Source organism: Coffea arabica, chromosome 4e, assembly GCF_036785885.1.
Source record: "Coffea arabica cultivar ET-39 chromosome 4e, Coffea Arabica ET-39 HiFi, whole genome shotgun sequence".
Classification (NCBI taxonomy): domain Eukaryota; kingdom Viridiplantae; phylum Streptophyta; class Magnoliopsida; order Gentianales; family Rubiaceae; genus Coffea; species Coffea arabica.
Window position 1 is genome coordinate 12,823,791 of NC_092317.1, and position 13,600 is coordinate 12,837,390.

At 39.1% G+C, this 13,600-nt stretch overlaps 1 protein-coding gene across 1 annotated transcript; it reads right to left on the minus strand.

Moving 5' to 3' along the window:
* Positions 1-4,348: 4,348 nt before the first annotated feature.
* LOC140005472 (uncharacterized) lies at positions 4,349-11,830 on the minus strand. Its single transcript, XM_072046470.1, has 3 exons — positions 11,749-11,830; positions 5,178-6,816; positions 4,349-5,075 (listed from the first exon to the last, which is right to left on the minus strand). The coding sequence occupies exons 1-3, from the start codon at positions 11,828-11,830 to the stop codon at positions 4,349-4,351; spliced, it is 2,448 nt and encodes an 815-aa protein (XP_071902571.1).
* Between the last annotated feature and the right edge of the window lie 1,770 nt (positions 11,831-13,600).

The window sequence follows — 13,600 nt, forward strand, 5'->3', positions numbered from 1 at the left end:
ATCCACAGGGACTGGGAGTACTTGTTCCTTTCCAAATTCACAGTGACAAGGGGGTATTTTTATATCAGGGGTAAAATTTAAACAATTCAACTAAAAGTAAAATAATAAAAATAAAATAGCCAACTAGAAATTAAATAACAATTTACTAAAATCAAATGAGTGATAATTAAGGATCTAGCCAAGGAATAACTTCAGCAATGGTGCACCTAATTGATCATTGAAATAAAGGCAATTCCAATTATTTATCAATAAATAGGTTATAACTACCAAACAAGCGATGGCAGTCAACCCCTCCTTACTGTGTCGGTGATCAAGGTACGCCCGTTAATCACTACCCTAATTGAGAAATAATCCTAGGTACGCCCGTAGAATTTAATTCCCCAATTGCCTTACGTATTAGAGGAGTCCTATTCTAACCAAATAACGCACTACCAGGGTTATTTTAGATTAGCCCGCGTATTCCCCTGACACAAACCCAATCATGCCAGTTATCACTATTTTGAGACAATTAAACAATTACGGATTTAACGTCCCAATTGATAATAGATTATCCAATTAACTAATTATCCGGATCCAAGACAATCAATCAACTAAATAATCATAAGCACTATAACCAGGGAATATGCGAATACCAATAAATAAAAGAAAAAGATTAAATTAAATCGATCTCATAATTTTTAGGCGAACCAGAACCTTCGTTGCCCCTTGACTAGAGTGGTGAAATTAGTTCATGATCGATGAACAAAGCCCATACAAAAGTGGAAAGAAAGCAGCCGCCATCTCCCTAATTGAGAAAAGTTCAAACCGTTCAATTGGCGAAGGAAAACGTGAAATACAGAAGATGACGAAGTCCTCCAATGGCTCCTGATATGCGTAGGAGGAATCCACTAACAATCAAAAGGAGAAAGTCCCAAAACAAAAGCTAAGTTAAAGGTCCTAATTGCGCCTGACATACCAAAAGATATAGCTACTATATAGCTAGCCAGGAAAAGTCAACCAAAAACTAAGCTAAGTTTTCTTTTGCTCCTGCCATGCCCGCAGGAGGTTTCCTACTCAAAGGCCAAAAAGGCAAAATCTAATGCTAAGCTCCGAACTCCCCTTTTATTCTGCACAATTTTCCTCTATATAGTCCTGCTCCTTGCGGCGGCTCCTAGGGAAAAGAACCCTTGGCCAAAATGATCGAAAAGGGCTTGTGTCCCTTTTTTCCAAAAATGCCCTTCCAAGCCTTCTATTTTATTTCTTTCCCAATGACTGTCAAAATAGCAGTGATTGTGGTATTTTTTATCTACTCTCTGAAATAAGTGCAAATTATGAAAAGTGAGTAGAATCCAGCAATTAATCCACATCAGGTCAGGTAATAGGGAAAATTAATAATAAAATAAATAGTAAAATTGCAACCTATCAATTCCCCCCACACCTAAATCATGCTTGTCCTCAAGCATAAGAAGAGTACACAAACACCAAAATTTGATAATGGTCATTGTTCTATCTACCAAATTGCCAAGATATCAAGAAAGACTATATATCCAGCACTAATGATCAAAATCCGAGAAGCATCCCCCCAGTTAGCCTCTAAACTGCAAACTCCTTTAATTTCCAAATTAGCTAATCTAAGAAAAAGAAATGACGCATAACACTTATCAGCAAACAATTCAAATATTAACCAAAGCCTCCATATTCAGTCCATAAATGGGCAAGCTGACCTCTAACATACTACATAACCTGCACTTTTCTGTTTTTTTTTCATTTTTTCATCTTTTTTTTTCAATGATAATAACAATAACACAAAAAGACTTAGTCTCTAGCCGTTGGAGCCTTTTGACGCGAACTCCAATATTTTTAGATGAAGGAGACCGGTTACTCAGCTCTCACCGCTATACGACCACGTACTCATAAAAAGTACCACCTTTTGACGCGAGAATCAACACTTTTAGGTGCAGATTCCCGGTTACTCAGTAGCAACTATTAGCGGAGTACAGTCAAGCTTATTCACAGCCAAACAACGCAAAAATGCAAAATAACAACACCAAAATCCAAGCATAGGAGCAGCTCGCCTCATTATTGCCAAACATGGAGAACTGGAGTCAATATCGGACCAGTTCACATTAAAACGCCAACAGTCATTCCCTATGCCTAGAAAAGTTAATCAAAGAAATCAAAAGAGTCAAGCAGTCCGATATTCACCAAAGAGATATCTTGGACTCAACCACATTAACCCGATACATTTTTATTTTAAAAACTTGGCAAAAGTAGAATTAGAGTCAATAAACCAACATCCAATTTTTGGCATTCACATGAGAGATAAGCACCAAGAAGAAAGAAAGAAAATGAGCAACTAGAAATAAAACTAAAAACTACTAAAAACTAAAAACACTAGCACCCCATTAGACCCCTCTCCCACACCTATAGGACACATTGTCCCCAATGTGACAAATAAATGACAAAAGTGGGAGAGAGAGCAACCAAACTTCCCTGAAGCCGGGTCAAAGTGGTGGGCGAGGTGGAAATGGAGGAGCGAAACCCGTATGAAGCAGAAACTGCGCCAAATTCTGCACCATGCCGGCTACATTGGCGTCGATGTTGACCCAAAGTAACAACAGCCCCAACTCACAGTCAAAAGTAAACTCAGTCCAACTAGAGTTTCAACAAATGTCCCCAGAAATTTCACCAATTGCCAGAGCAAAGCAAAGCAGTAGTAAAGCAGTAGCCTCAAGTATTAACCCAGTCACAAGAAAGATTCGAAACTTCCAAAGAGAGGCAACAGAGGACTAGATTTCCAAGGAACAAAGCAAGTAAAGGGGCCTTAGGTGGAATTCAGTTCACTGAAGTCAACAATCAATCCAGGGAATAAATCAATCCGGATAGGAGGCAGAGGCTTGCACAATTAATTAGACCCAAAATCATAGATAAAGCTCTTTCCAAATCAATGATGTAAATCAACAGGCAATTGAAATAGACCCCCGTGAAATCAGAACTGGAATCGATGGACAGAACACCCCAAACAATTGCAATAAATTTGCCCAATTTTAACAAGCAACTCAAATGGCACAAATGCCACCCAATCCAACAGGCCGTTGCAAACCCAAAAGAGTAGCTCATAAATTTAGAGATTTATCACCTTAGTCACAAGCAATACCCCAAAATTAGCAGCAGTTCAACCAAATAGGCCAATGACCCCCAACACTACGCTAGAGCACGACCAATTCCAACAAGTGTGTGAACCAAACAAATAGGGGCAGTAATACTAGAAATTGAGAGATAAAAGCCAGATACCTCCACCAGTACCACGTCGGGTGGCGGACAGAGCAGCGGGCAGCGGTCAGCGTGCGTCCGTGGCTTTGGGAGGCAGCGGCGGCGTGGTCTCGCGCTAGGGCCTCTGGGTCTCGGCCAAGGAAGAACGGCGGCGCAGGGCTGGTCGTTTTGCTGGAGGTGCGAGGAGAGAGAGAGACGATGGACAGTAGCTCGCGACCCACAGGTGGAGGGTGGCGGCGGCGGTCGTCCTGCTGCGGGCGACGCGTGCGCGGTCAGTCGCGACTGCGCGAGTGACCGAGAGGGAGAGAGAAATGCAAGAGAGGTCTACGGTGGTGGGGGGAAGTGAGGCGCGCACGGGGGCGGCGGCAGCTGGCGCGGGCGTGGCTGGCCGAAACAGCGACGTGTGGTGGTGAGATCGAGGAAGAGGGTGGCGCGCGGTGGAGGTGGAGATGGCGGTGGAGCACGACGCTTCGGGTGTCAGACAGGAGAAAATGGGAGAAGAAAGAAAAAAGAAAGAAGAAGAAGAAGAAAGAAAGAAAAAAGAAAGAAAAGAAAAGAAGAAGGAAAGAAAAAAAAAAAATTTCGTGCTCCCTTTAAGCCACGGTGAGAAGAAAGGAAAATTTTTTTTTTGCGTATTAGAAGATATTTCTTTCCCCCCCTTTTTTTTATTTAAAAATTCTTTTTTTTTATTAGTTTCTCTTTTTTTTTATTTGATTTTTTTTTTAATTTTAAACCTTTTTTTAAAAAAAAATCCTTACCTGTCCCGCAAACGTGACGCGGGCACGTCATGAAGGCAAGAACCCCTTTTGACGATTCTGATCGTGAGCTTTCCGTTCGTCATGACGCGGGCACGTCAAGAGGACAAGAGAGCTCTCTGACCGTGAGCTCTTCCTGCGACATGACGCGGGCGCGCCGAGTCAGATAGACACCTACAACTCACCAAAAACGAAAATTGAAATCCGAAATCAGTCAAATTCATGGAAAACATATTTAAACTATCACACGAAATCAAACAAACAATTAAAAGAAACAATTGGGCTGCCTCCCAACGAGCGCCTTTTTTTATTGTCTTTGGCTAGACATTGAACACCACTCTTCAATCTGGGTGTAACTCAATTTTCCTGGAAATCGGTGGCCCTCCTCCAGGATCCAAATAGCCTTTGAGTGCTGCCATCTTTCTTAATTTTCTACTCCTTTTCACCTCATACAGTGCTTTCATCCCCTTATACTTGTTCTCAGTAAGTTTGAATTTATTCCTACAAGCAAACTCAGAAAATTCTTGCACAGAGGGATTAATAGCATGAATAGCAAACACAGGGTGAGAGTTAACATGATGTTCCATTGTATCGAAAATATTAAAGTGGACTAGTTCTCCATCAAATTCCATGGACAATGTACCCTTATTAACGTCAATTTTTGTCTGTGCTGTGCTAAAAAAGAGTCTACCTAGTAGCAAAGGTGAGGGGTCAGGGGAATGATCATCATCCATGTCAAGTACATAAAAGTCAGCCGGGAATATCAATTCATTAACTTTAACCAGCACATCCTCGACCAACCCATCAGGGTATGCATTTGTTCGGTCAGCTAATTGAATTATTATCTCGATTTCTTTTAATGGACCGAGATTCAGAGAAGCATACATAGATTTTGGCATTACGTTGATCGATGCTCCTAAGTCCAGCAAGGTATTTCTAATCAGAGTATTACCTATCTTGCATGGGACAGTAAACCTACCTGGATCCCCACACTTTGGTGGTAACTTTCTTTGGAGAACTGCTGACACATTCTCCCCAACAATAACTCTTTCATCTCCCCTCAGCCTCCTTCGATTGACACATAGGTCCCTCAGAAATTTTGCATACTTCGGCACTTGCTTGATGGCGTCTAATAGGGGGATATTGATCTCTACCTTGCGAAACACCTACAGGATCTCTTTCTCCTTGTCCTGCTTCTTCGATTTTTCCAACCTGCAAGGAAATGGAGGGGGATTAGTTTTAACTGTAATTACTGGGTCTGGAAGTACCTTTAGATCTGCACCATTGCTGTCCTCCCTCTCAAGTTCATTTTCGATCTTTTCCTCATCCTTATCCTTAGTGATCATAGGTTCAGGCCCCTGAATTTCCTTCCCGCTCCTTAAAGTCATTGCGCTTACGTTCTTCAGGTTCAGTTCAGGTTGGGATGGCAATCTTCCATTTACTTGGGACTCCAAACGGTTGATTTTTGTGGCCATTTGACTCATCTGATTTCTTATTGCCTGCATTTCGGAGTCCGTCCTTTGCTGATTTTGCGTAATGGTTGCTTCCGTCCTTTGCTGATTTTGTGTAATGGTTGCCATCATCTGTTTCATCATCTCCTCCAAAGATGGACCAGAGCTTGGGGGCGGAGGTGGTCGGGGTTGGTATTGCTGCTGGTACCCTGGTTGCTTATTTAGTACGAAATTGGACTGCCTGTTCCCTCCATAACTGAGGTTGGGGTGGACCCTCCAACCAGGATTGTAGGTATTCGAATATGGGTCATATTGATTCCTTGGCGCGGGCGCGTAACCAGCCATGTTCACTTGCTCCACATTTTCTTCTTGAATCATTGGGCACATGTCTGTTGAATGACCCATACCAGGGCAAATCCCGCACGCCTTGGCCTGAGATGCATTTCCTACAGCCAGTTGCCTAACAAACGAGGTCAACTCAGTTAGCTGCTGCTGGATAGAGGATGTCTCTACCTCATTCACCTTGCGTATTGGGACATCCTCCCTCGTACCAAATTGTTGTGAATTCTCTGCCATCCCCTCTATTAACTCCCTTGCTTCCCGAGGGATTTTGTTCACCAGTGCCCCTCCACTTGCAGCATCAATTATGCTCCTATCTCTGAAAAGGAGCCCCTCATAAATATACGGTATAAGCAACTGCTCGCTTATCTGGTGTTGGGGGCACTTATGGCACAACTTCTTGAATCGCTCCCAATACTCATAAAGTGACTCCCCTGGGTGCTGCTTAATCCCGCAAATTTCTTTCCTTAGACTTGCAGCCCTGGATGCAGGAAAATATTTCTCTAGAAATTTTCTCTGCAACTGATCCCACGTGGTAATGCTACCTGGTGGCAGGTAGTATAACCAGTCCTTTGCAGAGTCTTTCAATGAGAAAGGGAATGCCCGCATTTTTATTTGCTCTTCTGAGATTCCCGGGGGCTTCATACTGTTGCACACGACATCAAATTCCTGCAGATGCTTATACGACTCTTCACCTGGTAAACCATGAAAAGAGGGTAAAAGCTGAATCATACCAGATTTTAGTTCAAATGGAGTGTTATCATTTAAGGTGGGGAAGGTAATGCATAGAGGCTGCTGATTTAAATTAGGGGCAGCCAACTCCCTTAATGTTCGTGCATTAGCCATGGTTCCTTCCTCCTGGTCAGAGTCACTCGAAGTGTCACCAAACGAATCTGTTGGGTCAACTCCTGGCTCAGGTCTCTGAGATGCAGCACTGGAGTGCTCCTCTCTGAGCTGTCTGGTTTCCTTTCTCGTTCTACGCACGGTCCTCTCTACCTCAGGGTCAAAAATCAAATCACCTGTACGAGAAGATCAAGGCATACACTAGAAGAAAACCAGAAAATTAGGACAGAAAAAAAAATGAATTTAAAAAGAAACAAATAATAACGCCATTCCCCGGCAACGGCGCCAAAAATTGACAGGTTGTCGAAGCCTGTGCAATAATAAAACCTGCTCAAACTAAAATTAATTTCTGTAGATAGTGGTAAGCAGGGTCGAATCCACAGGGACTGGGAGTACTTGTTCCTTTCCAAATTCACAGTGACAAGGGGGTATTTTTATATCAGGGGTAAAATTTAAACAATTCAACTAAAAGTAAAATAATAAAAATAAAATAGCCAACTAGAAATTAAATAACAATTTACTAAAATCAAATGAGTGATAATTAAGGATTTAGCCAAGGAATAACTTCAGCAATGGTGCACCTAATTGATCATTGAAATAAAGGCAATTCCAATTATTTATCAATAAATAGGTTATAACTACCAAACAAGCGATGGCAGTCAACCCCTCCTTACTGTGTCGGTGATCAAGGTACGCCCGTTAATCACTGCCCTAATTGAGAAATAATTCTAGGTACGTCCGTAGAATTTAATTCCCCAATTGCCTTACGTATTAGAGGAGCCCTATTCTAACCAAATAACGCACTACCAGGGTTATTTTAGATTAGCCCGCGTATTCCCCTGACACAAACCCAATCATGCCAGTTATCACTATTTTGAGACAATTAAACAATTACGGATTTAACGTCCCAATTGACAATAGATTATCCAATTAACTAATTATCCGGATCCAAGACAATCAATCAACTAAATAATCATAAGCACTGTAACCAGGGAATATGCGAATACCAATAAATAAAAGGAAAAGATTAAATTAAATCGATCTCACAATTTTTAGGCGAACCAGAGCCTTCGTTGCTCCTTGACTAGAGTGGTGAAATTAGTTCATGATCGATGAACAAAGCCCATACAAGAGTGGAAAGAAAGCAGCGGCCATCTCCCTAATTGAGAAAAGTTCAAACCGTTCAATTGGCGAAGGAAAACGTAAAATACAGAAGATGACGAAGTCCTCCAATGGCTCCTGACATGCGTAGGAGGAATCCACTAACAATCAAAAGGAGAAAGTCCCAAAACAAAAGCTAAGTTAAAGGTCCTAATTGCACCTGACATACCAAAAGATATAGCTACTATAAAGCTAGCCAGGAAAAGTCAACCAAAAACTAAGCTAAGTTTTCTTTTGCTCCTGCCATGCCCGCAGGAGGTTTCCTACTCAAAGGCCAAAAAGGCAAAATCTAATGCTAAGCTCCGAACTCCCCTTTTATTCTGCACAATTTTCCTCTATATAGTCCTGCTCCTTGCGGCGGCTCCTAGGAAAAGAACCCTTGGCCAAAATGATCGAAAAGGGCTTGTGTCCCTTTTTTCCAAAAATGCCCTTCCAAGCCTTCTATTTTATTTCTTTCTCAATGACTGTCAAAATAGCAGTGATTGTGGTATTTTTGATCTACTCCCTGAAATAAGTGCAAATTACGAAAAGTGAGTAGAATCCAGCAATTAATCCATATCAGGTCAGGTAATAGGGGAAATTAATAATAAAATAAATAGTAAAATTGCAACCTATCAGGATAAACATTGAAGGGAAAAACATTACAGAGGGGAAAATTTTTGAATACTGGCACAAGTGTAGGCTATTTATTATGATAGACATTTATAATAATTCTTACATGTAATGTTATTTTTTTAATGTGTTTCGTAGTAATTCCATTTTTACAAAAATTAGTACGACTGTCGTGTGTAATGGATGATCTAAGATTGTATGCAGTTTATAAGTTTGACACTCCCTTTTAATTCTTCGTGATTACTAGTTAGTTGATTCTATAACATGTATCGTCTTGAAGGAAATGTATTTGCTTCTCAAAAAAAGCAAGTGTATTTTTGCTTATAAACGAAAAATTATTTAATTTTTTGTGAACTACTAGAAAATTGGAGTGGAAAGAAAAGTTTTAAAAGAAGGGTTAATTATAAAAACTCCTTTTGGGGTTTGGTTAAGGTTGTAGTTCACCACCTAATGTTTATTTCTTCTCACTTTGCCTTCTATTTTAGTCCAACTAATCAAATTAACCATTAAAATAGTCGAGTTAACGAAAGTGTCCTTCTGCATAGTTTATAAGGAAAGACCCCAAGGTTCTTGGAATGTTAAAATTACAAGATATGATTTTTACTATAGAATGATTATTTTTTTAATCATTTGGATAAAATAAAATGGAACATTGATATTCTTTTTCTGCTCAATATCATCATTCATGTAATTAATTTAAGTGGGAAGATCCTGAATTTTGTGAAAAAAGAAGAAAAATACGTGTTGTATGTTATATTTTTTTAATCATTTGGATAAAATAAAATGGAACATTGATATTCTTTTTCTGCTTAAAACCATCATTCATGTAATTAATTTAAGTGGGAAGATCCTAAATTTTGTGAAAAAAGAAGAAGAATATGTGTTGTATGTTATGTTCATTTGCCTACTTAAATCTTCTTTCTACTTTCAATCACATGACTCGATAAATTGTTGAGAAAATTGATTATAAGTATGCAGACATTGTAGTTTTAAAAAATCCTTTACAGGATCAAGTATAAATTTATACCTCATTTTATAATTAAAAAAGCAAAAAGATTCCAAACTGAATATGGATGATTATTTCATAAATCTAAACCCTCTCGTGTTACATTAACATTATTTGAATCATTAATCCATAAATGCTTTCCTTCTTTTTTTTTTCTTTATTTTGCTAGTTGTTTCTAGGAAATGGCTGATAATTTGCAGCACAACCCTCTTTAGTAGCCCGGAATCTCGATGGATAGCATTGCAGGGCAATCCAGTTGAAGAAAGAAGAAGTGTGCAAAAATGGTAGCTCTCCTCGGGCTTTTTCTCCATGATTTTATAGCAGTAATTTTACCATAATCAATTAAGGAAACAGGAACAGTAGCTGAAATTGTACTAAACATCAGTTATAATAGTGAAGCAAATTGGCGTACCGAAATTTGGTCCTATCAGCAAGAGGAAAAAAATAATAACTATCATTATCATCATCATTATTATATAAAAAATTATGAATTAGGGAGTGTAAGTAATTTTGATGACAAATTTAGTGAAAAAGGATTAAACTATGTAGTAGTTATTTTAACCCACCAATACCAAAAACTCCAATACTTCTTAATCAGTTGGACCTCAAACTTTAACGATCTTATACTTTTAATTCTTTAACTATTATTGGTATCTTTTTGGCTTCTAGACTCTTTAAAAACATATATTCATAAGCCTTCTATCGGCAAATTTTTTGGAATATTGTCGAAATAAAAAATTATCACAAAAGTGGTGTTGTGGGATGATATAAGGGCCGCCGCAGGTGGGAATATCAGCCCAACAAAAAATCCAACCTATTATTCCTTTTTCTTATGTTCTTAAGAATCGGTACAATTTTATATTTCAGTCAGATATCACTATTGATTAACATATTTCAACGGTCATGATTTGGAGGAAAAAATTTTCAGTCCTATTGCCGCAGACAAAATTTGCGGTGAAGGAATTTTTATTTTTTAATGACACACAAGACTAAATTTGTGGACCGTTGATCTACTTGATCAACGGTCAGTGGAGAATCGCCATTTGCAGAATTCTTGAAACCGCAAATGACCTTTGTGGTGAAGGTGACACAAATTGTATTGCGGCGAAGGCTTTTTTTTTTTTTTTGGTAAACCGCAAAGGTCATTTGCGGCTAATGAGATCAACGATTCCGTACTTTTTTTATTTGCCGCAAACCAATGTTTTTAATCTCGGACTGGCCAGTGAACCGGATAGGGGGCCGGTTCGATCGGCCGATTCACCGGTTCTCTTTTTTTTTTGCGACTTCAATGCTTAGTACTTCACGGGTCTTCACTTTACACTTGAATTTGACAGTTGATGCATAGTCTAACATGATTATTGATAACTTAAGTCCCTAAAATGCATTCAGCAATATAATTTAAAACTAAATTTAAGTTGAGATAATAATAAATTTTCTAAAAGTTATACATGAAACTCCAAAAAAATTGTAAAATATTTGTACTGAATCATTTGCAAATAGAAATAGAAAACAAAAATCTTGAAAAGGAAAAAATTAAACTCATCAAAATGAAAAAACTCTTATGAAAGTTGAAGCTTCCAACTTGCTTATAAATCAGCTAAGATAATAGTTTGATGAGTATGGGGAAGGTTTGAGAAAGATTTTGTCATGGGTATTTGATTTGGAGGTGGAAAGGTTACAAAGAAAAAAATGAAAAAAAAAGGAGAAGAAACAGAGACAAAGAATCAAGGATAAGGGAAGCAAAAGCCAAAAGGTGTTGTGTCTTAGTGCTACGATTTTCTTTTGTTTAATTAGATTTTAGTTTTTAATATAAGATAAGTAGCATTGTACACAAAAAAAAAAAAAAATTGTCCCATGAATGTGATTCAGTGGTAACAAGCCTTTGTTGTGATTGTGGAGGCTTGGGTTCGAATGCCAGGAGCTCCAATCCTATTATCGGTTTGAGTTTTGGATGAATATTTGAAAATTTTAAAAAACTGCCGGTTTACGGTTCGAACGGTTCATTCGGTTTTCAACGGTTTTTCATTAACTTGCAGCTTTAGTACCAGACGGGCGACATGTCCGGTTCGTGGTCCAACCAATCGAACCGGTCGGTTCGGTCCGGTTCTAAAAACATTGCCGCAAATTGGACCTACGGTGAATAAAAAAAGTTTTTTTTTTTAAATATAGCAACTATGGATCATCCATTCATACAAGACACAACGAGATCAATGGTAACAACTTCAGTCAAAGAAATTTTGAGTCAAAGTAACATTGCTACAATTATTGTTGTATCAAAATAACAATTTATGTCGACAATTTTCTATAAAACTAGTCATTGTTCACTCACTTTTATTGTTCACTCGACTGAGAACCCCAACTTCAAACGTTTTTATTTCCCTCTCGCACAACCCCATCCAAATCCCCTTCATCTTCTTCGTCTGCCCGAAGTGGCCATTGTTCCGTAGGAAGACCAAAATAAGTTCTAGGGTGATACATCATTTCGTCCACAAAATAAGTTCCAAGATAATCTTGACTATATGTATCACTTTCTAGGGACCTTGATAGGAGGATATTGTGGATGAGATGTCCTTGTTTTATAAAAATCTGTTTGCCAGTGATGGGGTAGGAGACAGTTCTGAGGTTTTAAGGGGTATTACTCATTCTATTACTGAGGAGATGAATTTCAATCTGACCAGACCAGTTCTTGAGGAGGAGATAAGATCTGCCATTTTTTCCATGAACCCGGATAAAGCACCAGGTGTAGATGGAATGACCCCCCTGTTCTTTCAAAGATCCTGGAACGTGATCAAGAAGGATGTAACCCAGGCAGTCCAAGATTTTTTTGTGTCTGGTTGCATGCTGAAGTCCATTAATCACACTATTATCTCTCTGATTCCCAAGGTCCTGAATCCCACATGCTTGAAAAACTATAGGCCTATAAGTCTGTGTAGTGTGTTGTACAAGATCATTTCCAAAATTTTAGCTAACAGATTGAAACCAGTTCTTGACAAATGCATCAGTAAAAATCAGTCTGCCTTCATCCCGGATAGGCAAATTCTTGATAATGTGATTATAGCTCAGAAATACATGCAATATCTGAAAAACAAAAGGCTTGGGAAAGAAGGGTATATGGCTATCAAGTTAGACATGACTAAAGCTTACGATAGGGTGGAATGACACTTCTTGAAAGCTATGATGCTTAAAATGGGTTTTTGTGAAAAATGGGTACACTGGATTGCAAGATGCATGGAGATTGTTTCATACTCTTTCAACTGCAATGGGGAGGTAAAAGGATATGTGAAGCCAGGTAGAGGGATAAGACAGGGTGATCCACTGTCACCTTATCTTTTTTTGATTTGCTCTGAAGGGTTCTCAAACTTACTCCAAAGATCTGTTGATGATAGGAGCTTGAAAGGCGTGAAAATTAGTAGGCAGGGACCAAATATTACTCATCTTTTCTTTGCGGATGACTCACTCATTTTCTGTGGAGCTGATAAGCAGCAAGCTGAAGAAATCATGAGAATCTTAAAGGTCTATGAACAAGCTTCTGGACAATTGATCAACTTAGAGAAGTCATCTGTGATCTTTAGCAAGAATGTAGAGAGAAGGCAGAAAAGTGAGATTTGCAGTATACTAGGGGGTATGGAAGAAGTGAAGCAAGGAAAGTATCTTGGTCTACCCATGGTGATTTCAAGGACAAAAGACCAAATCTTCGGATACATAAGAGAAAACATCAATAGAAGATTGGAAGGCTGGAAGAATAAGCTGTTAAGCAATGCAGGAAAGGAAGTTATGATTAAAGCTGTCACAATGACCATGCCCACATATGCTATGTCGTGCTTCAAATTGCCAAGGAAACTTTGTAAGGATCTCAGTTCAGCTATGGCAAACTACTGGTGGGGGGAAGCTAATGGGAAAAACAAAATGCACTGGATTTCTTGGCGGAAAATGGCTAGGGACAGAAAGGAAGGGGGACTGGGGTTCAAGGATTTGGAGGCCTTCAACAAAGCTCTATTAGGTAAACAGATCTGGAGGATAATCACCAAGCCTAATCTACTTATGAGCAAGGTCCTGAAAGCCAAATATTTTCCTAAGGGGTCTATCTTTAATTGCAAAGTGCAAGGCTGTGCGTCTTGGTTTTGGAAAGGCCTGATAAGTGTGAGGGAGATGGTGGAAGAAGGTGTACTGCGGAGAATTGG

Excerpts from the sequence above, each read along its gene's own strand:
- LOC140005472 (XM_072046470.1), bottom strand. The coding sequence starts at position 11,830 with ATGAAGGGGATTTGGATGGGGTTGTGCGAGAGGGAAATAAAAACGTTT. Across the intron at positions 6,817-11,748 it reads CAGTCGAGTGAACAATAAAA|GTGATTTGATTTTTGACCCT; the intron begins GTGAGTGAACAA and ends CTTCTCGTACAG. Across the intron at positions 5,076-5,177 it reads GACAAGGAGAAAGAGATCCT|GAGGCTGAGGGGAGATGAAA; the intron begins GTAGGTGTTTCG and ends TGTCAATCGAAG.